The sequence below is a fragment of the Sorex fumeus genome, unplaced genomic scaffold (assembly GCF_029834395.1).
Source record: "Sorex fumeus unplaced genomic scaffold, SorFum_2.1 ptg000129l, whole genome shotgun sequence".
In the NCBI taxonomy this organism is placed as follows: Eukaryota; Metazoa; Chordata; class Mammalia; order Eulipotyphla; family Soricidae; genus Sorex; species Sorex fumeus.
This window is the reverse complement of record NW_026606186.1, coordinates 15,408,976-15,430,953: the sequence shown is the minus strand read 5'-3', so window position 1 is coordinate 15,430,953 and position 21,978 is coordinate 15,408,976. Positions and strand designations below refer to the sequence as shown.

General features: G+C 42.8%; 1 protein-coding gene across 1 annotated transcript in view; it reads left to right on the top strand.

Moving 5' to 3' along the window:
* PAPPA (pappalysin 1) overlaps nt 1–21,978 on the top strand; it is a 263,826-nt gene that overhangs the window by 126,515 nt on the left and 115,333 nt on the right. The window contains exon 9 of the mRNA XM_056138647.1: nt 1,128–1,219. Coding sequence (XP_055994622.1) covers nt 1,128–1,219 — 92 coding nt within the window. The remainder of the gene's footprint in view (nt 1–1,127; nt 1,220–21,978) is intronic.

Below are 21,978 nucleotides of genomic sequence, written 5' to 3'. Positions count from 1 at the left end.
TAAATAAATAAAAATATATGATAAGTAGTATTTCCTCCTAATAGGCAATTTTAGGCATGTCAGCATCTGTACAGAGTACATTAAATTCACCACTAATCAAGCACTCTACACTGTTGATTCATTCACCCATCTCCTACTTCCATTTGCTTTGTTAATTTGCTAACAAAACTCAGAAGATAAGTTTTGTAGGAGTTTTACTTGGTCATTAGAAAAACAAAAAATGGCCACTATAACAGCCAGCTGTTTATCTTACAACTTTTTTTCCAATCTCCTTTTGTTTGTGGAGGGCTCACAAGTGGCCCATAGGAATCTGGTGTTTGGTGGCGGTCCTGGCCAGTATTGCCAACAGTTCAATGCCAAGGCCTCAGGATATGGTACTGCCCTGACCCTACAGGGCTGTGCCTAACAATGATAAGAGAACTGTGGTGCCAGCAATCAAACTGGGGTTAGCATCCTAGAAAAAAGGTGCCTTAACCCCTGTACTGTCTCTCCAGCCCCTACTTCTCCGTTTTTTTTTTATTTTTCTATTTTTTTAATTTTTTAATGAATCATTGTGGGATACAGTTACAGATTTACAGACTTTCATGATTACATTTCAGTCATACAATGATCGAGTACCTATCCCCAACCAGTGCCCATTCTCTAGCACCAGTGTCCCTGGGTTCTCCCGCCACTCCCATCCCTTTCCCCAACCCTGCCTCTGTGGCAGGCACATTCCCTTTTACTCTCTCTCCCTTTGGGTGTTATGGTTTGCAATGTAGGTAGTAAGTGGCCATCATGTTTCTTCTATAGTCTACTTTCAGCACGCATCTCCCATCCTGAGCAAGCCCTCCAAGCATCGTTCACTTAGCGGTCCCTTCTCCATCCCAGTCGCCTTTTCCCTCAGCATGTGAGGCTGGCTTCCAAGGCATGGAGTGATCCTCTGGCCCTTATCTCTATTATCCTTGGTGTTAGTCTCCCATTCTGTTACTTTGAAGATGATGATACAGAGATCCAAAAAGGGAAGGAGATTTTCCCAAGACCTTACAGATATTTTATACCTGGTTGCCTCTGAGAAAAATGTTTCTATGTCCCATTGCAGTTCTGCAATTGATCTGACAAATATCCCTTCTGTATCCTTTCTCCAGAAGCCAAGGTGAAGAATGTGATGACATGAATAAGATCAATGGTGATGGCTGCTCCCTTTTCTGCCAACAGGAAATTTCCTTCAACTGCATTGGTGAGTCTTAATTTCTCTGGACGTTGTTGGGGGAGGTGGGCATTTCAGCATGAGTCCCTTACAATCACAAGCAACGTATGATTCAACCACATGTTACTCTTTTACAGTACAAAGATTTATTGAGTACCAGAGACTATTTCAGGCACCAGGGAATGTGGGGCATTTATCAGAATGGTTGGGTGTGGTGGGAGAAACCCACAGGCAATATAACTATCCCTGCCTGCCCTCAGGGAGCTTATGTTCACAGAGATGAACACAAGAAGGGTCACTTGTTTTTGATCTAGCTTGATGTTACATATGTCATTGCTTTTCCTTCATGTTAGCTGTCCAGAATGTCCAAAATGGTACCATTTTTATAGAGGAAAAGTAATCCTAAATTAAAAGATTCTGAAAATTCCAGTAGCAGAACTGGGATTCAAACCTGCTGGTACCTGATTCTGAAGGATTCCCTGTCTAGTTTATTTTGTAACCTCTAGCTAAGAGTCCAGGTACCAACTGGCCTTGGGTCTCTCCTTGAGCAGAATCTCTGACTTGAGAGAGGATCAAAAGCAGCCCAGCAGAGGACGCAAACGTCTGTTTCCCACCCACCTTCATTGATTCCGATGGGAAATTTGTTTTCCTCTGGCTTCTCTCAGAGTCTGGCTGATCTTGTTGTTTCAGCCCCACTTGGGAGGCCCTGCCAGCTAAGGGCTGGTAAACAGACTGAGGTTGGGAGGCTGGGACGGAATTTTGAGCTGGTCCGATGAGCTCATACTTCCTTTAAGATGCAAATCGATACCTGCAGATCAAAGGTCCCCCAGCTAATCCCCTGGGCTGGAGGTGTAAACTAATCACAATTCATTGGCAAGTACAAAAGACAGAGGTGCTGTATCTGAGAAGGGTAGGGGCAGCTAGAGAGGGGAGGAAAACCTTGGTGGGAAGGGAAAATAAAAAAAGGCAATTTTCTGGGCGGAAAAAAGGCAATTTTCCAATACTGACGAGGAAGAAATGTCATGGAGTCTTCACACAGTGAATTATAGGATGTGTTTAGACTTTCCTTGTAGGTTGTGAGCTCTGTGAGGGCAAAGCAATGCATCATTCTCAGCAAACATTTGTTGAACTCCTACTCGCTCCTTAGCACCAAGTAGGGCTGAGTAGGAACAGCTCAAGAGAGGTGTCACACAACAGTTTGTGGGTGGAGGGAAAAAGGACGACAAAGTCTGGAGGAAGAACAAGTGCCTTTTCAGGAAGGAAGGCCCTTGGGTTTTTCAATGGCAGATGAGATTTTTTCCTATGCTCCATAGATTTCAATATGTAACATAATTAAAGCTTGATATTCACCAAATGGTACAATAAAAAGACCCGAAGACTAAAATTAAGAAAACTAGGCTTTGGTCCCAGCTGTGCTGAAAAGTGGCCGCATAAAGCTGGTCAAGTTGCTTCTCTTGCCTGAGCTTCAATTTACGTCTTGCAGAAGGAAAGGATTCCGTGAGGTGGTTGCTGAGCATCTTCCCTGTACTGTTGTGTGATTTCCAAAATAGATGAAGACTTCTAATTTTTTGCTCTCTACTCAAACCTTCAGTATTTTCTCATCATCCTGATACCTAACTAACACTCCATGCTGGAATATAGTTATTTGCCCCCAAATGGCATGCAATTCAGAGTGTTTCTTAGAATAATGTAGGCTTTGGTACCCTGAAAGAGGTATCTGGGCCCTGGCATCCACACTCACTGTTGCTTTAATGCATACAGCAGCAAACATAAATCAGATAGCAGCTTATCATCTATGGAAGGAGTGTGCAAATATTGATCTATGGGACAAAATTGGCCCACTGCGTAATTTATACATGAAGTCTGAAGTCTTTCTGGAGCATGGCACATATATTGCTTTAGAAATTGAACATGGATGTTTTCATGCCACTACAAGACAGTTGATTTGGTTGCAAAAAAGACTCTAAGGTTCAGAGGGCCTTCAATATTTACCATTTGCTTTTACAGACAAAATTTGCAGACCTCCTGGTCTGTGGATTTGGAGATTTTGATATTCTTAGTTGTTGGAGCTGGATATAGAGAGGATGTCAAAATGACGTGATTCACCATTTTGTACAAACAGAACTGAAGTTTAAGCATACTGTAAGAGAGGACTGGGAGACCAGCCCTCGCTCACCTTGTAAACTTGGGCCTCACTACTCTTTCTATTCATTGGTTTAAATGACTGTCTTGTACATTGAAATCAGTGATTTTCAAACTTTATTAACTGAAGATCTTACAAGGAAAAGAGTAAAGGTGAGGGACCTACTAGGGATTGAGACATGGATTCCCATAGATCTACTTAATATGATGTTATTCTCTACTGGATTTTAAGGCATTTTGTTGACATCTATTAAGCACCTATTATATGCTAGGAATGTTTATAAAATTCTCCTCACACAACTTATTTTTACTGTTCTACTTCCACAGACGAGAAAATTGAGGCTAAGGATGGTGAACTAATGATTTATATTTAAGTGAGGGAACTGAGACAAGAACACAGAGAGTCTCTCAGACTTACTCTGAAAAGCAACTTGAAAAAAGTCATATTGATCTTATAGGACTTTGAGTATAAGAAAGAACATATTTCTATGGGATAGTACATGTAACACATTAATGGGATAGATTATAAAGTTGGAACTGGAGCAATAATACGGTGGGTAAGGCATTTCCCTTGCACATAGCTGACCCAGGTTCAATCCCTAGCATCCCGTGTGGTCCCCTGACCAACTGCCAGGAGTAATTCCTGGGTGCAGAGCCAGGACTAACCCCTGAATATCACTGGGTGTGACCCAAAAAAGCCAAAAAAGAAAATAAAGAACATAAAGTTGTCAGTAGTGTAGACTGTGTACAAGGAAGTCTCTTATTACCTGTATATTGTACATGGATGTGTGAAGAAGGACCTGAGGCTATGGCCCCTCTTCTTCATGGGTAATTGTATCTGTCATAAATCCCAGTTCCCAAAAATCATATTCCAATAGCTAATGCCATGAACTTGAGTTAGACTACCAGCATCCTTGAAGAACAAATGAAGAGTAGACTGTTAATTTTTGGTCCCAACCTTAATAAATTATAGACGTGGAACTAGAGTATCGAAAGGTCTGCTGAGGTGGAAATTGTTCTCATACATTTATCAAGTTAATTGGCCAAAAGCATATCCTTTTTTTGTTTGTTTGCTCATTTTTATTTTTGAACCACACCCAGCTATACTCAAGGCTTGCTCTTGGCTCTATTCTCCAAATCACTCCTGGTGAGCTTGGGGTAACCATATGGGGCCCTAGGAATCAAATCTGGGTCAGCCATATGCAAAGCATGTGCACTATCCTATGCACTGACACTGATTTGTTTGTAAATCATGCCTTAGACATAGGACTTTGACTAGGTTACCATGTCATTGTCCAGAAAATGGGGTAAGTTCTAGAAGCCAACTATAAAATATACTGATTTTTGGAAACTTACAACCTGAACCCCCTTCCTAAGAGTAGGAAATAACTGCCCTGAAATAGTAATAAAGAGGCAAATCCTGACTCAGCTGCAGAACTTGAAAGCAAAGCATCTTATTCTCCTGGTCTCTCTTACAGCTGAGTATGGGAACAAGATCTCTATTCTACCTCTGATCTCTAATCAATTGTACCAACCCTACTGAATTAGAAGTTAGTGGTTATAAGATAAAGCGCCCTATTTATTAAAAGCCATTGTGATCTGGATGGTGGGAACAGCCACATTCTGTGCTTTTCCAAAGTACCAATGACAGCATCTATCACAAGAGCTGGAGTGATTGTGGAGTGAAAGCAGCTTGGAGGTGTCTTCACAAAACTGGTCCTCAGGTCTTATTTGAGCTTGGAAATGGGCTTTAGAGCATGCTGAATTGACTCGCTAACCCTCCATAAGTTTTAAATATGCTTTGAATAGATTTTGTTTATTTTATTCCTTTGCTTAAGCTAGCCAGAGATTGGTTTCTGTTGATTGTCATTCAGAACCCTGAATGAAAATTATTGTCATAAGATGCTATGAGGTTTAGCCCCATTCCAAGCAAGTTGGATGAACAATGTGCACATTAACTGTTACTTTCCCCTGGGTATATATCTATGTGTGATGGGGTATAGGGATTGGAGTGGGGTGACCAATGGCAGATAGCAGCAACAGCCACCATTTGTAGATACCCTTTGGATAGTAGACTTGCTTCATGCACCTTTGTTTAAGGCAAGCTTGTTTGAGGTCTCTTATAGCTGGAGGAAAATTGAAGACCAACTGTGATGTCTCATTCAAAGTCACACAGCTTACAAAAGTGGGATCCCATCTCTTTAGAATAAGAAAACCTTGCTTTTGTCCCCTGCCCATTGAGCATCTCCATCTGAATGATTCCTTCTTTCTTTCCCTCCTTCCCTCTCTACCTCTCTCCCTTCTTCCTTCATTCCTTCCTTGCATGCTTCCTTGCTTCCTCCTTCATTCCTTGCTTCCTTCCTTGTTTCCTTCCTTCCTTGTTTCCTTCCTTCCTTCCTTCCTTCCTTCTTTCTTGCTTCCTTCCTCCTTCCTTCCCTCCTTTGTTCCTTTGTTCCTTCCTTTCTTCCTTCCTTCTTTGCTTGCTTTCTTGCTTCTTCCTTCCTTCCTTCCTTCCTTCCTTCCTTCCTTCCTTCCTTCCTTCCTTCCGTCCTTCCCCTCCCTTCTTTCCTCCCTTCTTCCCTCCCTCCTTCCCTCCCTCTCTCCTTCCCTCTCTCCTTCCCTCCCTCCCTCCCTCCCTCCCTCCCTCCCTCCCTTCCTTCCTTCTTTCCTTCCTTCCTTCCTTCCTTTTTCTTTTCTATTTTGTCACTGACCATTTAGTAGGACTCATGTTTTCCCTTGGTTTGGGAACACCAGCATGAGGGTGGGTGACAGATTTATGGTGGCATTTCCATTTACTTTTCAGAGCCCACACATCTGGAAGTATTCCCAAGGTGCCAATGTGTTCTTCTGTAACACACTGGGACTTCCTTTTCTCTCTCTCCCACCCGCATCCCCCAGAACATAATACTTTGCTTGTTAAAAGGAACACCACCCACAAGACCTCTTAGGCTATATCACCAGCAATGTAGAAATTATCTAGTCTCTCCCCTCTCTTTAAATATAACATACACCAGGCCTGAGGTTTCAGTGAAAAAATGTGGTATCAGTACAAAGATAACTGTCCCCCAGCAGACACAGGCTGGAGGTATTGTTTCAGAAGTGCTGGGAATTCTGTTTCTAAAGCCTTGAGTCATAAACTACAGACAGGCTGCTGATAAAAGCCAAAGGAGGGAAGGTAATGGTCAAATTAGTCAGACAAAATGGGAGGCATCCCCAGTAGGGGTTACATGTGGTCATATATCTTGAGTGAGTGCTGGAATTGTTCTGCCTTTGGAGATGACATTCAACCTATCTCAGGGGATGGAATGGTAGAGAACTCATTCTCCATTCCGATGTCAACCGAGGGTCGCCCAGAAGCACTGGGGTCAAGATCCATTTTAGACTTGGAAGCCTTGACTGCAACTGAGCATCCTTAAGCCTCAGTTTATCCCTTTGTGAAATGAGGAGGAATGCCTGGAGCCCTAAAATTTTTTGTCCAACTAGATACCCAGGACTTGTCAGCCATGGAGTTCCATGTTGTATTTGATGCTGATATATAGTCAGGAAAACAAAACAGGAGGACCCCTATGTCATTTTTCCTAGACACCTGCACACTCCTGACTCACTTTTTCTTGATTGCTTTCCTCCATTGTCTTGCAATGCATATTACTTCATGACTTCATCTCTGGTCTCTGACACACTATTCCCAGGACTGTACTAGATCCTGGCCAATAATTCAGTTATCTGGGAGGCAGATAAGGCAAGCCTTGGGGTAGGGGATGGATCAATCCTCCTCCCCACCAGTCACTGGGAGGCGTGGGGTTACCAAGCCATGTGGCCCCTCTGTCAGGCCGCCCTGGCCTGCTCTGCACCAAGGCGAGAAAGGAAAACAAGAAGATGAATCACCCCATCTTCTCAGTGCATTCTGATGAGACCTTAGAACAACAGTGACTTGGAGGGAAAACAGCATCTGGGGTGTGTGTGTGTGTGTGTATGTGTGTGTGTATGTGTGTGTGTGTGTGTCTGTGTGTGTGTCTGTATGTGTGTGATAGAGGGGTGCATGCAGGGAGGAATGGACTCTGCTGGGAGTTTGCATTTATTATTTTTTTTCTAACAATGTGAAATCATAGTAAATGATCCACAAACAAAAAGATGTTTTTTTCAACAACAGAAAAGCTAGAAAGTTAGAAAAAAGTCAGATAAGAGTCCTGACTGCACTTATCCCCACCGACCACTCTTTGTAGAAAACAGAGTGACTCTTCCCTAAATGCCTTCTTGCAATCAAGCTCTTCTTATCTTGAATAGGGGGGATTTCAATGAAAACGGGTTAAGAAATGACTCACAAGGCTATACGCATGAGGGCCCAGGTTCCATACTACACTGTACTGAACGAGTACCTGTAGCCCCTGGCACAGCTGGGCCTGAGCACTGAACCATCAAGCTCACACTCCCAGCCCAAGTATCTCATGAGTGGCCCTTGGGTCCCAGAGCAAGTCCCCTTGACTTCCAATAAGATCAAAGGGCAATGTTAGGAGTAATCATGTCATAGGGATGAGGGTGATAGTGATGATGAGCCACCAGCCAAGATAGAGCTCATTGCAATGTCTGCCTGACACTGGGTATGATTAGGAACAGAGATCTTGGGAGACAAGCTTTGCCCACACATTTTCATTTGAAAATGTGACTTTTAGGTTTTCTCACCAGTGAAATGGTTCCTACTTTTGACAGGAGCATGAAGTGAGTGTCCAGGTAGAAGATCTTTTAAAATGATGGCACCTGATGAAGAGCCAAATAAAAGTTTCTTAATTGTTGTTTTCATTACTATTAAGATTTGAGGTTCTTTCAGTTCCTCCCACAACATCTGAGCTAAATAAGTCGGAGAGCCCGGCAAGCTACCGAGAGTATTCGATATGCCAGACACAGTAACAACAAAGTCTCCAATGGAGACGTTACTGGGCCCGCTCGAGCAAATCGACGATCAACGGGAGGGCCTTTACCTTTACCTTTACCCTAGTCTCATAGAAGAAATAGTCTGAGGTTTAAGAACTTAAGTACCTTGCCCAAGGTCACAAAGCTAGAAAGAGCTAAGGCAGGGGTCATAATACCTAGTCGAAGTCTGATCAGACTTCCATGAAGTTGTTGTCTTCATTATGTGCCAGATTGTGTCAGGGTCAGAACTAAACACCTATCATTTTAGTTCTGAGAGATATGTAGAGATTTGGGGACATGCTTTAAATGCTCCTGATTTAGATTCAGTCCCCAGCAGAATTTCAATACCTGAAGATTCTTGAAAAGCTTCAGATATAGCCCTGGAGACCCCCAAATGCTGCTGGGCATGGCTGCTGTAGTCCCACTGAAAATACAGTACCTAAACACTGTGTCTTCAGGCTCTCACACTGAACGCCAGCCCAGTTTGTTGAGTATTGCCAAAAGGCACCCCTAGCCTCCTTGAACACCACTTGGGAGGCCACAAAACAAAATAACAAAAGAACAGGAAACAAAACAGAGCAGAACACGAGAAGCTGTTGTTCACTCATCCTCCAGCCACTCTGTCCAGTCAGAGTTAGAGAATTTCAGCAGACGCAGTTACCCCGTATGCTGGAGAGGCAGTGAAGGCCCTCCAAGTTAAATTGATTTGTCCCTGTCTCGCGGACAGGAGTGTCAGAGGCCACAAGGCCCATCTGCCTGTTTGTGAAGACTGGGTCCAACTTTTCCCAGCAACACTAAAGCAGTGAGAAGTTTCCCTTTCCCACTTTGCTGTGGAGCCACGGATTCTGAGCAGATCTTGAAACTGGAAGCTTCTGTCCTCCCAGGGCCTTCCTCTTGAGACAACAACTTTTAGCTAGTCTCAGCCCTTACACATGTCACAGCATCAAGTCCATGTCCCTGCCATGGGCTGTGCTGGGTTAGGGGCTACGTCTTTGTTCATAACAGCTCACCCCGCAGTGACAGTTACCACGTTGCTTCAGGAGCCCTTGGACATTCAATCCCGTTGCCATGGCGATGTGAGGGAGGGGGGGGCTGGGTTCAAGAGTCTATGGGTGGTAATCACTATTTTGGTCATCTTGGACAAGTCCCACTCCCTCTCTGATGCTCTGTCCCCTCTTCTGGAAAATGGATGTCATTATTCCACCTGCAGTTTTATTTAAGAGAAGGACTGAAAAAAAAAATAGTATCTGTGTAATGTATGCTGTGCAATGCATGGCAGTTAATAGTAGCTCCTCACAAATACCAGCTAACTTTATCTTTCCCTTCCTTGCCCCCCATCTCAATGGTACGTGTTGAAGAGCCCATTAGCTAATCCACCTCCAGGGAAAATGCTCCTGCACCAGAGACCCTGCTATTAAAACACCATGGGGCCCCGTGCAGAGTGACAGACCTCATCGATCTCAGTTTTCCCCACTCCAAAGTGATCAGGGTGAATGAGAGGAGCTCCTGGGGCCTTTTCAGCTCTGACTTCCAGAATTGCCATCCCAGATCATTATTGTTTTTAAACTGTGCATTTTCAAAGAAATGAAGGCTTGGGGAGGAGAAAGGAATTCCTTTAACCCAGAGGGTCAAAGGGGGTCACTGAGGGGACAAAGGAGCAGGAAAAGGAGGCGATGGGGCGGAAGGCTGACGTGCTGGGCAGGTCCAAAGATCTGAAGTCCTCATCTGGGAGGTCTGATGGATGCATTCAGACCCCCTTGAGGCAGCACCGGTTAGGATCATGCTTGCCATCCCATCTCAGACCGAGGCTTACCTCCTCTTTTGGAAACCCGGGAGGCCCACCCCACAGAGAGGTCTGGCCGGAATGAAAAGAAACAGGAGGGCCTCTGACGCCAGAAGGGAGGAATTCTAGCCCTCAGCCCAGGTCGGCTTCCTGGCTCTCAACAAGGGGTCAGGCTCCGAAGGACTTGGGGCCTGCCTGGATTTGAGGAATCCGGACTCAACTTTGATGTGTGCCTTTGAAAGGCAACCACAGTCCTAGGCAGGTGAATCTCAGGAGCCAGGAACAAGGGCCTCATTGTGGCATTGCAAGTGACCAGAAAAGCAGTAGCATGCATTGCTGTCTGCCTCGCTGTATGCGTGTGCAGCCATGATAGAGCAAGGTAGGAGAGAGGCAAAGCCTGGGGGCCAGGTATCGGGTCTTTCCTTCACTCCTGGCCTGCTGCTCTTTGGGGGGACCATTTTGGGGTGGAAGGGACATTTAATATTCATGAGCTATGATCCCCTCTTAAAGGGAGTACCCTGGGGGAAATGGAAATTTGAAACAAGTGAGGGATAGAGACTCCAATTGTATCCTCCTTTAGTTTGTAGACAGAGAAGTAATATGCTTCAAACAAAATGATGGATGGGCGCTCAGGATTAGGAACCCCCCCGCCCCACCACCATGCTCCCACCTCTCTCCTCTCAGGCTACAGAATCAGCCAGTAAAGGGTCTCACTTTTGAAGGCAGAGCCAGCCAGGATGGATTCCAGTTGGCTGCCGGGTCCTGCCCTGCCATCTGTCTCATTCGTTTTTGGCTGTGGTGGTATGCCAAGCCTTGTGCTGGTGGGTCTGAGGAACAGCAGAGGACAAGGAAAACCCAGGGAAGCAAGAAAATGACACAAAGAATTGTTCAAACATAACCCTTGAGAAGGCATCCAAGTGGAGCTACTGGAAGGGGTAGAGATGAAGAGGGTGAGGAAAGGCCTTCTTGAAGGCGTGGCATTCAAGCAAGACGGAATAGGAAGCAAAATAAGGGAATGAGGAAAAGGTTGCTGGAATGAGGATTGCAAGAGAGAGGCAGAAAAGAGCTCTTGAAGAGGGTTCAAGAGAGTGGGCATGGAGGGAGAGGGGCAGGAGAAAGCCAGGAGAGCCCAAGTGGCTGGCACCTAGCAAGTTCCCATCTTTCAGTGCTTCCCAGTCTGTGGTGTGGCAAGCACTGTGGCATAAAAAGGAAAACCACTCCTCTGTGAACATTTGAACTGGGCCAAACCTTGCAAGTAGTACCTGGCAATGGCATGCTGGCAGAGATTGGGGGCAGAGAACTGTCCAGGGTCCAACCTGCCTTGCTGCCTATTGCGGAGACTCAGTTTCATCGAAACACAGCAATGCCCCTGACATTGGCTCCTGGCCACCGTGAGCTGACTAGCTCCAGTGGAGAACACATGCAACCTACAAGCCATTTTCCTCTTATCTTGTCTAGAATAAAACTGCTGAGCCCCAGCATGGATGACTGAGTCTATCGGCAGGTGAAAGAAGAAGGAACAGCCAGTTAGGGAGATCAGGCCGATGGGAGAGAGAAGCGTGAGGAGTAAGACCTCATCTGTCTTCTGGACTACAGCAGCATGACTTGAACTGAATGGACTACACATTTCCCTGTTTCCCTGTTCCTCATTGCTTTTCCTCACCATTCAGGAAAGAAGTTATCCTTTTGATGCCAGTGTCCTCTTGTCCTCTTATTCTCTCTCTCTCTCTCTCTCTCTCTCTCTCTCTCTCTCTCTCTCTCTCTCTCTCTCTCTCCAGTCATTGTCTGTTACCTTAAATGACATGGCCCCTGTGACTCCAGGCTCTGCAGTGTTTCTCCAGCCTTTCTGGGTTGCAGAAGGGAGGGTGTTGAGCCTACTATGTTAGGGTGAATAAATACTTACTCTTTATGGTGAACCTACTACATGGTCTTGTTTCAAACCTACAGCCCTCCCTCTACCCTCTCTCTGGAATTATGATTACTCCTTTCCAGATGAAACAGCAAAGCCCCCAGATGTTTAAGTGACTCTTGAGAAAGTGACCTCCATTCAGTAAATATTTATAGATTTGGAAACTCAGATCCAAGAGGGAAGCCCTTTTTGAGTCCCACATGTCTGCCAGCCTGCCAGCTGGGCTTTCCCGAGGATGCATCTCCTCTCTGAGACCCCCGGAGCTCCAGAAAGGAGGGGCATTGTCCTGTTTAACAGCAGGAAAAACTGAGGCTCAGGAAAATTCAAATGACTTGCTCAGTGCTAGTGGTTTTTTAAACAACAGAGCTGGATTTTGAACTAAAATCTGTTCAACTCCTAAAGTCCAGGGGCTTCACAGGGCCGGAGCCCACCCCCCTATCCCACCCCCACCTCCAAAATACCAGATCTTCAGAACTAGACAGAGTTGTAAGATAAATATGTATTTGTACCCTTTTCTATCTCATCATCCCAAATAGTAGCAGTCACCAGAGTAGAAATGTGTACTATTATTAAGTAATGTAGTTCTCTCTCTCTCTCTCTCTCTCTCTCTCTCTCTCTCTCTCTCTTTCTCTCTGTCTCTCTCTCTCTTTCTCTCTGTCTCTCTCTCTGTCTCTCTCTCTGTCTCTATCTCTCTCCCAGCTCCTGTGATGAATTACATTGATCCTATGTGGTCATTTTCATGGAATGCTGCATTTCTTTATAGATTAGGAAAAAGCACAGAGATGTTAAGTCATTTACTCTAAGCTCCCAGTAAGGGAGTCCAGCCTTAGAAGTCTAGCGCTTGAGCCCTCAGGCTGAACAACTAATTTATCTAATTTATGCTACCTCTGGTTGCCTAAAACAAAGTGAACTCTCAAGAGCTCCACAGACTGACTACCCACAGATAATGAGAAGAGGAAACAATGCGCTGAGAGCAAGGAAAACTTCCCCCAACAAAAGGATCCCAGGGTCTCTTTAAGAATCACTGACTGAGTGTTTGTTTATACATCATTAAATGCTTAACAGAGGAAGAAACTAAAAGTGACTTTCTCTTGACTGCTCCAGATTAAGTGCCTAAGAAAAATGAAGATAAAGCAAACCTGAAATTATAACAATTTTGTAAGGACTGAGTTTTCAATGTTTTAATTTGCCAGACAGAAAGATAAAATATTCCACGCCTGGTATCTCCCCCAGTCTCAAGTGGTGCTTTGCCTTTTCTGTTTACCAGACAGCAGTTGGAGAATTCTACAAAGGCAGCTGGAGGCCAGAGCAAGCCATTTTACATCAGGTTTTGTCTCTATTAGGCACCTACTGAATACCATGCTCTGAGCCTCAGGAGACCCTGGCCCTAAGGATGCACAAGGATTGGTGTGGGGAATCAAGATTGGGGAACCAGGGATGAATGAAAGCACCCCCAGAGAGTAGCTTCTACCTGTAAACATGTAGGAAGATGACTCAAATATAGATAGTGTTTTCCCAAGTGGGCATTACCATCCCTTGAAGGTGCGGTGCTGGAAGTTTTGGGGTGGTTGTAGTTAGTGGTTATTTAGTAGTATTTTAAAAATCAAGTGAAATTGGAGGCATTTTTTTTAAACTAGTTTAAGGTAAATTGTCCAGTGGATATAGAACTGGGTGATTTTATTTTTTCTGGAAAGGGGCAATAGGTTAATAAGCCATAGGTTAATAAGCATGGGGTCCTCTGACTAGAATCTAACATCTGTACAGAGCATTGGGATAGGGGAAGAGGCTGTTTATGGGCTCTGCCTCTTACTAGGTGTGGCCACATATGTCTCCTTTCTTCTTTGGTATCGTATGAGTAATAGTATTATTTATTTCATGGGATTGTTGTGAGAGTGGATTGTTATTTAATATTCATTAAGGGCTCAGGGAACTACTGTATTTGTTAAGGACTCAGGGAACTTTGGCATCAACATCTGTTTTTTTTTTTTTTTGCATAAGTAATATAAAAATAAGACATCAGGGGCAGGACTCTGCTGCTTTAAAGGTCAGAATGAGGATTCTTTCTCCCATACAACATGTGCACTCATCCCAGAGCAGGCCACTCAAGAAACCCCTGCCCCCCCCATATCTCCCTCCACCTTCCTACACACACACACACACACACACACACACACACACACACACACACACACGGGTGTGATTCCAGAGCAGGTAGTAGTTTCTGGGTAGCAGTATGCCCTGCCAGGATGAGTGGTTTAAGAGTCACCTCCCTCTTCCCCCACCATGCTTTGTGAGGTGATTTTCAAGAGCCAATAAAGTACTCTTGGCATGCTGAAGAGAATCAGAGTGATTTGGGCTCTCAACGCTAGTCAAAAGCCATACCCTCCATAAGCTTGAACTAAAATTTCAACTGCTCTTGGTAAGACTGTTAGCTGTCCTTGCTGTAGCTGATACTACAGTTAAAGAGATCCAAACCACTCCAGTGACTTCCATTCAGCCCCAGTATCCATGAAAAAGCTCTGTGAACATCTCTTAAGTCCCGGGACACTTCTGTGTATCTGCTTGCTTGAATCCATGAGAATTTTAAAGCCGAAAATGACAGAAGTTCATTGAATGTACCTACCAGCCCATGGACCACTCCTCTGGCCCCTAACATATCTTTTTTTTTTTTTATTCTTCATGGATGTGACTGCTTGCTTCATAATCTACCTGTGTTGTGTACTTCTGTACACTGATGAATCTATTCCCCACATGTTTGGTGCCCATAAATTCCAGGTTCTGAGAGGTACTGAGAGTGGACGATTGTTTGAGTGAGTTCCCATTCTTTAGAAAATGAATATTGCTCTTGACTTTCCTGGCTATAAACAGTGCTCACCCGGTGCTTTCAAGTAGAGAGTGGCTTGTCTCTAGAAGAGATCAAACAGAAAATTGAGACTTGTCAGTCAAGGAAGCATGAAGGACATTCTAGTATTTTTTTCTCCTAGACTCATCTGACTTGGAATTCTGAACTCCTGGGACCTCTGAAGATTTCTCTTCCAGTTTCTCAAGCCTCTTTTACCACCCTTACCAGACTTGCATCTGTCCACCCTTTCTAAAGTTTCTCCCCATGTCCGCTTCCCAGTCTTCTCTCACCTGTTCACACACTCACCTGTTCACACACCCCCTGCCTCTCCACACCACCCCCATATCTTCTCCATATTATTGAACTCTGAGGAGTCCAAAATCTCTATCTTCTGTTTGGTTCCTTGCACAGTGGACATGTAAATCTGATTTCTCCATTGTCTGTCCAGAGGCACTCAAACACATGATCAGGGTTTTTCATTTTCCTCTCTAGACTTGCTACAGGTCCTCTGTGTGTGTGTGTGTGTGTGTGTGTGTGTGTGTGTGTGTGTGTGTGTGTCTGTCTGTCTGTCTGTCTGTGAAGGGGGGGATATATTAGATCTAGCATCTAATACAAACATATATGTACACATTTTTATATTAAAACACTGTCATTCACAAAATTCTTCATAATACATTTTCTTCAAGTGTAGAATATTTCAACACCAATCCCAGCACCAGTATGACCTTCCCTCCACCAATGTTCCCAGCTTCTTTCCCACCCTGCAAGTCTGCCCCCTTAGCAGCACAAACAAAATTACTCCATACTGTTTGTCACAACAAAATGACAAATGTAATTATTAGAAAATAAATCAATAAAGGTCAATTTGTGATCATTGTTATATCTCACAATGGTATTACTAACACCATTAATAACATCATTGTGAGGGAGGATTTATTTTTAAAGAGAGCCTTATTTTGCAGATCACCAAAAGCAGTAGTGCTTTGTTGGTCTTTACAGTGAGACAGGCTTCATTTTGTCTCACAAGCTATGTGCCCTTTGCTGTTCTCTGCTGGTACAAACTGTCTGCTTTCTAGCCGCTAGATGTGATGGGGTCATGCCTAGACCCCAAAGCATGGTTTCAGGCACTCAAAGACCAGTTCTCCCACACAAAGAATGTAGGCTACTTTAGTCTCATCCTCCATAAAACAACAGTATTGTGGGCTGCCAATAGCAAGGGGCCAGAGTCCTATGCTAAGCTTGCACAGAACACAAGCTAGAGAACCCCTTGCCCCTTCAGCTTTGGATCTGATAGTCCCCAAGCTCTCTGGGCCTGGGAGAGTGATTTTTGGTGATCTCTGACACAAAACAGAGCCTGAATAGCACTGCATCCTCTGGTCCTAATATTGAATTGTTCAGTCTGGTTATTGGCCAAGTACGGCCAAATGTGGCCTCTTAAGCACTGCTTGCTCCCTCCTCCAATCAAAAACAACAGCATTACTACTGAATAGATATGCCCATTTTGGTAAAGCTAGAAATGATGTGTCTGTGTTCAGAGAGCTGGACAGCACTACAAGTGTTTGTCACTCATGTTCTTGATACTCATTATTCCTTCAGGTAAAGAGCAGATGTACCTTCTCTGGAACAATGCTGACCATGGCCATAACTCTTTAAGAAGACCTACACTGTTTCAAAGAAGGGGTGAAGAAAACCAGGGCCTTGCATAGCTCCTTAGATTTTACCCCCACCCCACCCCCATCACGCAACTCTAGTATCCAAAATTGAGCTGCTTTTCAAAATCAAGTCCCCTCAGAGCTAGCTTCCTTTCCTGGAGGCCCTCTGTTTAAGTAGCAGCTGAAAAGACTGCAGGTAGGCCACCCCCCAGGCAGAGAATTCAAGAGACTGGATAACTGTGTAAATAACACTGCTTTCAGGAGCATTTAAGCCAATGCTCTTTGTTCAGGAAATTGATGGCTTTGTAAGTACTGCCTCTGAATGCAGTACTTGAGTTGAAGGTCTGATCTCCCCTCATAAATTCCCTAATGGGCCTTGGGCCCTGCATGCTCAATCACTTGCCAACAAAAACTCAGATCCTACTTAAAAAAATTAAAAACGTTTAACCAAAACCTAAACTACAGAGCCCCGGTTAGTTTAACCGGCGTAGTGCAGCAGGCAGATTGCCTCCTTTAGGAAAAGAGTGACTGAAGGTCGTTCACACCATCTTTTTCCATTCTAGATTCCTTGCTAGACTTTTTCAACGCAGAGTCTCATTCCACTAACTGAAAGCTTGGGAAGACAGTCATTATTTTCACCAGTGTGTCTGAAAGGAAATTGGAATGCAGAAGTGAATGCACTGTTTATCCTCAGCCAGTTCATTAGAGGGGAGCAGGGAGGTGTCCCTGGCTCCATCAGATTCTGGAACTCTTAGGAATTACAGAGTTGTAGGATATCAGAGAGAGAATCCCATTGACTTGTTATCAGTAGTGGCTTTACAATGTGGGTTCTTGTTAACATTGTGGGTTCTTCTAGAATTAAGTTTAAATATTTAACACAGTGCCTAATCTTCATCCAATTATTTATTGAACTGTAGCACTATCCTCCCATTGTTCATTGATTTGCTCGAGTGGGCCTAGTAACATCTCCATTGTGAGACTTTGTTGTTATTGTGTTGGGCATATCAAATACGTCACGGGTAGCTTGCCAGGCTTTGATGTGCGGGCAAGATACTCTTGGTAGCTTGCTGGGCAATCCGAGAGTGGCAGAGGACTCAAACTTGAGTTGGCTGCAAGGCAAACGCCCTACCCACTGTGCTATCGCTCCAGCCCCATTTATTGAAAATCTCTGCCACTCTCTTCCCACAAGAGTTACTTGTTCTTCTCTGTCTTCCCAAAGAATCCTCTACCGTCATAATTAAGATCACATTTGTGATTTTAATTATGATGGTAGAGGATTCTTTGGGAGGACAAGGAAGAACAAGTAACTATTGTGGGAGGAAAGTGGCAGAGATTTTTCAAACTTGTGAAATTATGGACAAAAGATATGTAAAAACTACTGATACTGGAATTTGAGAGAAGTTTCCACAAAAGTGGGGAGGTAGTCCCAGGAGGGGAGATGCATGTCGAAAGTAGACTATGGACGGAACATGTTTGCCACTCAATGCCTCTTTTGCAGACCACAACACCCAAAAGGAGAGAGAGAACACAGGGGATTGCCCTGCCACAGAGACGGGGGGATGGGGGGATGGGGGTGGGAGGGATATTATCCATGGTGGTGGAAAATGGGCACTGGTGGAGGGATGGGTATCTGATCATTGTATAATTGAAACCAAAGCACAAAAAATTGTAAATCTACAACTTTAAAAAAAATAAAATAAAATAAAGGGGAAAAAAAAAAAAAGTGGGGAGGTAGGAAGGAATATGGTATGTTCAGAAAACTGTCACAATTCTAACCTGCCCGGAATATTAGAGAAAAAAAGTGGTGTTGAAGCAAGCAGGTATTAGTCATGACATGTCAATACTTATCAAGCCTGTGATAGAGAATGTTGTTAACTGAAAACTTCAGTATCTTATGAGGCAGTCAATTTTATCTTTAGATAAACTGTAGTTTGTTAGAAGTTTTCTACTGCATCCCTTTTTCAGATTAAATGACTCTCTACCTAGGACTGGTGTGATAGTATTGTGGGTTGGGTGTTTGTTTTGCATGCCTCAGACCCAGATTCCCATTTGCTGCTCTGAGCACTGACAGGAATAATTTCTGAATGCAGAGCCAGGAATAGTTCTTGAGCATCTCTGGGTGTGCCCCCTCCAAAAAAAAAAAAGCCAAAATAAGTGTTTCTACACCTATATCAACTTTGCTTAGTGATAGTATTTTTCTGGGACTCTACTCTATAACCATATCCTAAGTCATTAGTGGTCCAGAATTTGAATGTACAGCTATCTCTGACCTGTGTTCTAGAGTCCACTGCCTATTAGTACCGTCTATTTTGTATTTTGCTATACATTTGCAATCTCGTGTTCTTGTTTTGCCAAGCACTTTTACCAGTTGATGGAAACATCTTAGAGTGACCTTCAAACTTTGAAACTTTTTTTTTGAATCATGAATAAATAGTTGGGCTGACCTGTACTCTTTGATCAAAGCAGTGTTTTTGATTACTATTTTCAGTGTTTAAGATTAATTTGATAGTTAAGATTAGTCTCTCCTTTCTCTATCCCTCCCTTTCCTTCTCTCATTATTTTTTTTCCATTTTTTTATTATTAGTGAAACACCATGAGGTACAGTTGTAGATTTACAATTTTTTGTGCTTGGGTTTCGATTATACAATGATCAAATATTCATCCCTCCACCAGTGCCCATTTTCTACCACCATGGATAATATCCCTCCCACCCCCATCCCCCCCATCCCACCCTGACTCTGTGGCAGGGCAATCCCTTGTGTTCTTCTCTCATTATTGAGAGTAGAGACATATGCATATATTTATTTAAGAGCAAATTACAGTTAACTCACACAAACTTAAGGGCATGTACATTTAAATTAGTATGTCTTCCTTTTCTAAGACAGAAAACTCATCTACCCATCAGATAAAGTTAAGAAAGCATACTTGAGTATAATCCTGCACATTTTCTGAGTTTATGTTCACTGGCCACTGCATTGTGGCCTGCCAGCTTCGAGACAGAGGGCACTATAGCTTGGATTCCTCATCATCTTGAATTTATCGGAACTATATGGCAGAAGGATGGTTTTTGTGGTGGGCCAAACCAATAAAGGCTTAGGGTGGGATTATACTGTTTAGTCACTGTAGTTTCCTTCATGGAAACTCCACTAAGAACCTGGCATACTGTGCTTTCTTTAGTCATGCTGAGCTATGCTATTGTGGGGGAACAACAGGCTTTTCCTGAGATGCATTTATTCATCCTCAATTACTTTTAAACTTTTAAAAAAATTGTTTTAGCTAACTTTTTGTTTTGGGGCCACACTTAGCTGTGGTCAGGATTTACTCTTGGCTCTGCCCTCAGGAGTCACTCCAAGCAGTGCTCAGGGACCATATGGGATGCTGGGGATCCAACAGAGGTCAGCCACATGCATAGCAAGCTCCCTACGCACTGTACAATTTCTCCAGCCACCACCTTCAATTTCTTGGCTGTAGGTGACATGGTATCCACTTGCTCCAAAGTCTTTCTTCTTTGGAATCTTGAGAATGTCTTATACTGGTGGTCTGCTTATCTTACTGGGCCCACATGTGTGTATCCTGATGTTTATTTGAACATCTTGATTTCCTCTGTGCTTATATATATACATATGTATATTCCTCACAAACCAATTTCTATTTGATATCTATATTGCAAGTATATATATATGTGTATATATATATATAAATGACTCTTAATTAGAGTAACTATGTGGCATTTAGTAAGCTATCCTCTTATGAATCTGTTTTCGCATTTGCAAAGAGAGGTACAAGAAATAAATACTTTCTAAGGATTATTGATTTATGCTTTTATCCTCAAGATAAGGATAAAGGATAATTATATCTCTTTATTAAATTTCTGTCTAGCGTGGACCATCTTTTGTGTCAAGACATTCCATTCATTTTCAGATTTAGTTAAGATTGAAAATAAAAGAATATTTGGGACAGATGGGAAGGCATGATATCTCACAGGAAACAATATTACGGAATGATTTAGATAGAATTGGATTTTCCTCCTAATGTGTGCTTGTATCTATAAAATAATTTCATTATAATTAATATTTTCATAACAATATTTCTATAGTCCAGTCTTCAAAAGAGAGATTCACATCAGGTCTGAGGCCTCCTCAGTCAATGGGAGAGATTCCAAAACCTTAGAAGAACTCTGTTAATTTACCACTACTGAGTCCTGCTATGAAACTGTCATTTCCAAAGAACTAAGTATGTAAATAGAAGCAATGCTGGGACCAACATAAGAAATTTTCACAATTCAGGAGCTGTGTGTGGTCATTTATTCACCCATTCATTCATTTTTAAATATTAATATCAGAATAGGGCAAAGCAGCTTCTTGTTCCTGAAGAAAGAAAAGTATTTTGATACATCATTATATTCAAATGGGAAAGAAACATTAATAAATGAAAATTTAAGTTCAGATAGTGAATTATACCATGATTAAATAAAACGGCATGTTGTTCTGTAATGGAAATAGAACTACAAGATGTGAGCTACCTATAAATAGAGAGAATTGTTATTGGGGAAGTAATATTAAATGTAGCTCTAAATTATGAAATGGAAGAAACTGTGAGAAACATCAGAAAAATATTATCCCAAGTAAAGTGAGCAGCAAGTTCCATTTCCTAGGACAATACCAAGTTTGATTTATTTCAGAAATAGGTGCTTTCAAATTCATAAATGTTTCTGTATATTTAGTGGAAGAGTGGGTGAATCAATGTATAGTAGCGAATTGTGGAGATTTTTATTAGAAATAGATGAAGTAGGGAATTGTGGTTCCTTAGATTTTAGTCCAAGTGACATGGGAAGACTTTTGGTGAAATTTAGATTGATATGTTTGTTTCTAAAGTGCCACTCAAGTTATGTTCTGGTGGAGGAAGAACTGTGGCAGACAAAGGAGAAGCAGAGAGACAGGATATACAAACATTGCAATAATGGTGTGTTATTGGGGTTATAATAAGGTGAAAGTGAATCTTTTAAGAATATCCTGCCTGAAATAGAAGTCTTGAGGATATGGTCACGAGCTTGATATAAAAAGTGGACAGAATTTTTTTAAAAAATGAAAATGATAACTTTGGTTTGGTAGTTGATGGGCAATGTTTTCATTTACTAAAATGGGAGGAAGGAAATATAAGGAGAAATCATTACTTGCATTTTAAACATGTTGATTTCTGTGATGATTCTAAAGAGAAATTTCAATAGGGATGTTATTATAGGTAGCTGGGACTCAGAACAACAAACATATCTAAATAAATGAGTCACTAACAAAGATGTCGACACTTGTTATTTTTAGACTCCCTGAGAGAGTATTGATAAATAAGAAAGCAGGGTCTGGGACATAACAGAAAACCCAGCAGCATTTAATAGATGTAGAGAAGCAGAAGAAAGCAAATGATTTCTAGTGGAAGGAGTTAAGAACAGGAAAGGGGTGGGCAAGGATGGCTTGGTGTCATGGAATCCAAGAGAACTTCTTTAAAGATAAAAGAAATGTGCTACTTCTTCATATACTTCAAGACAGTTTGATAAAG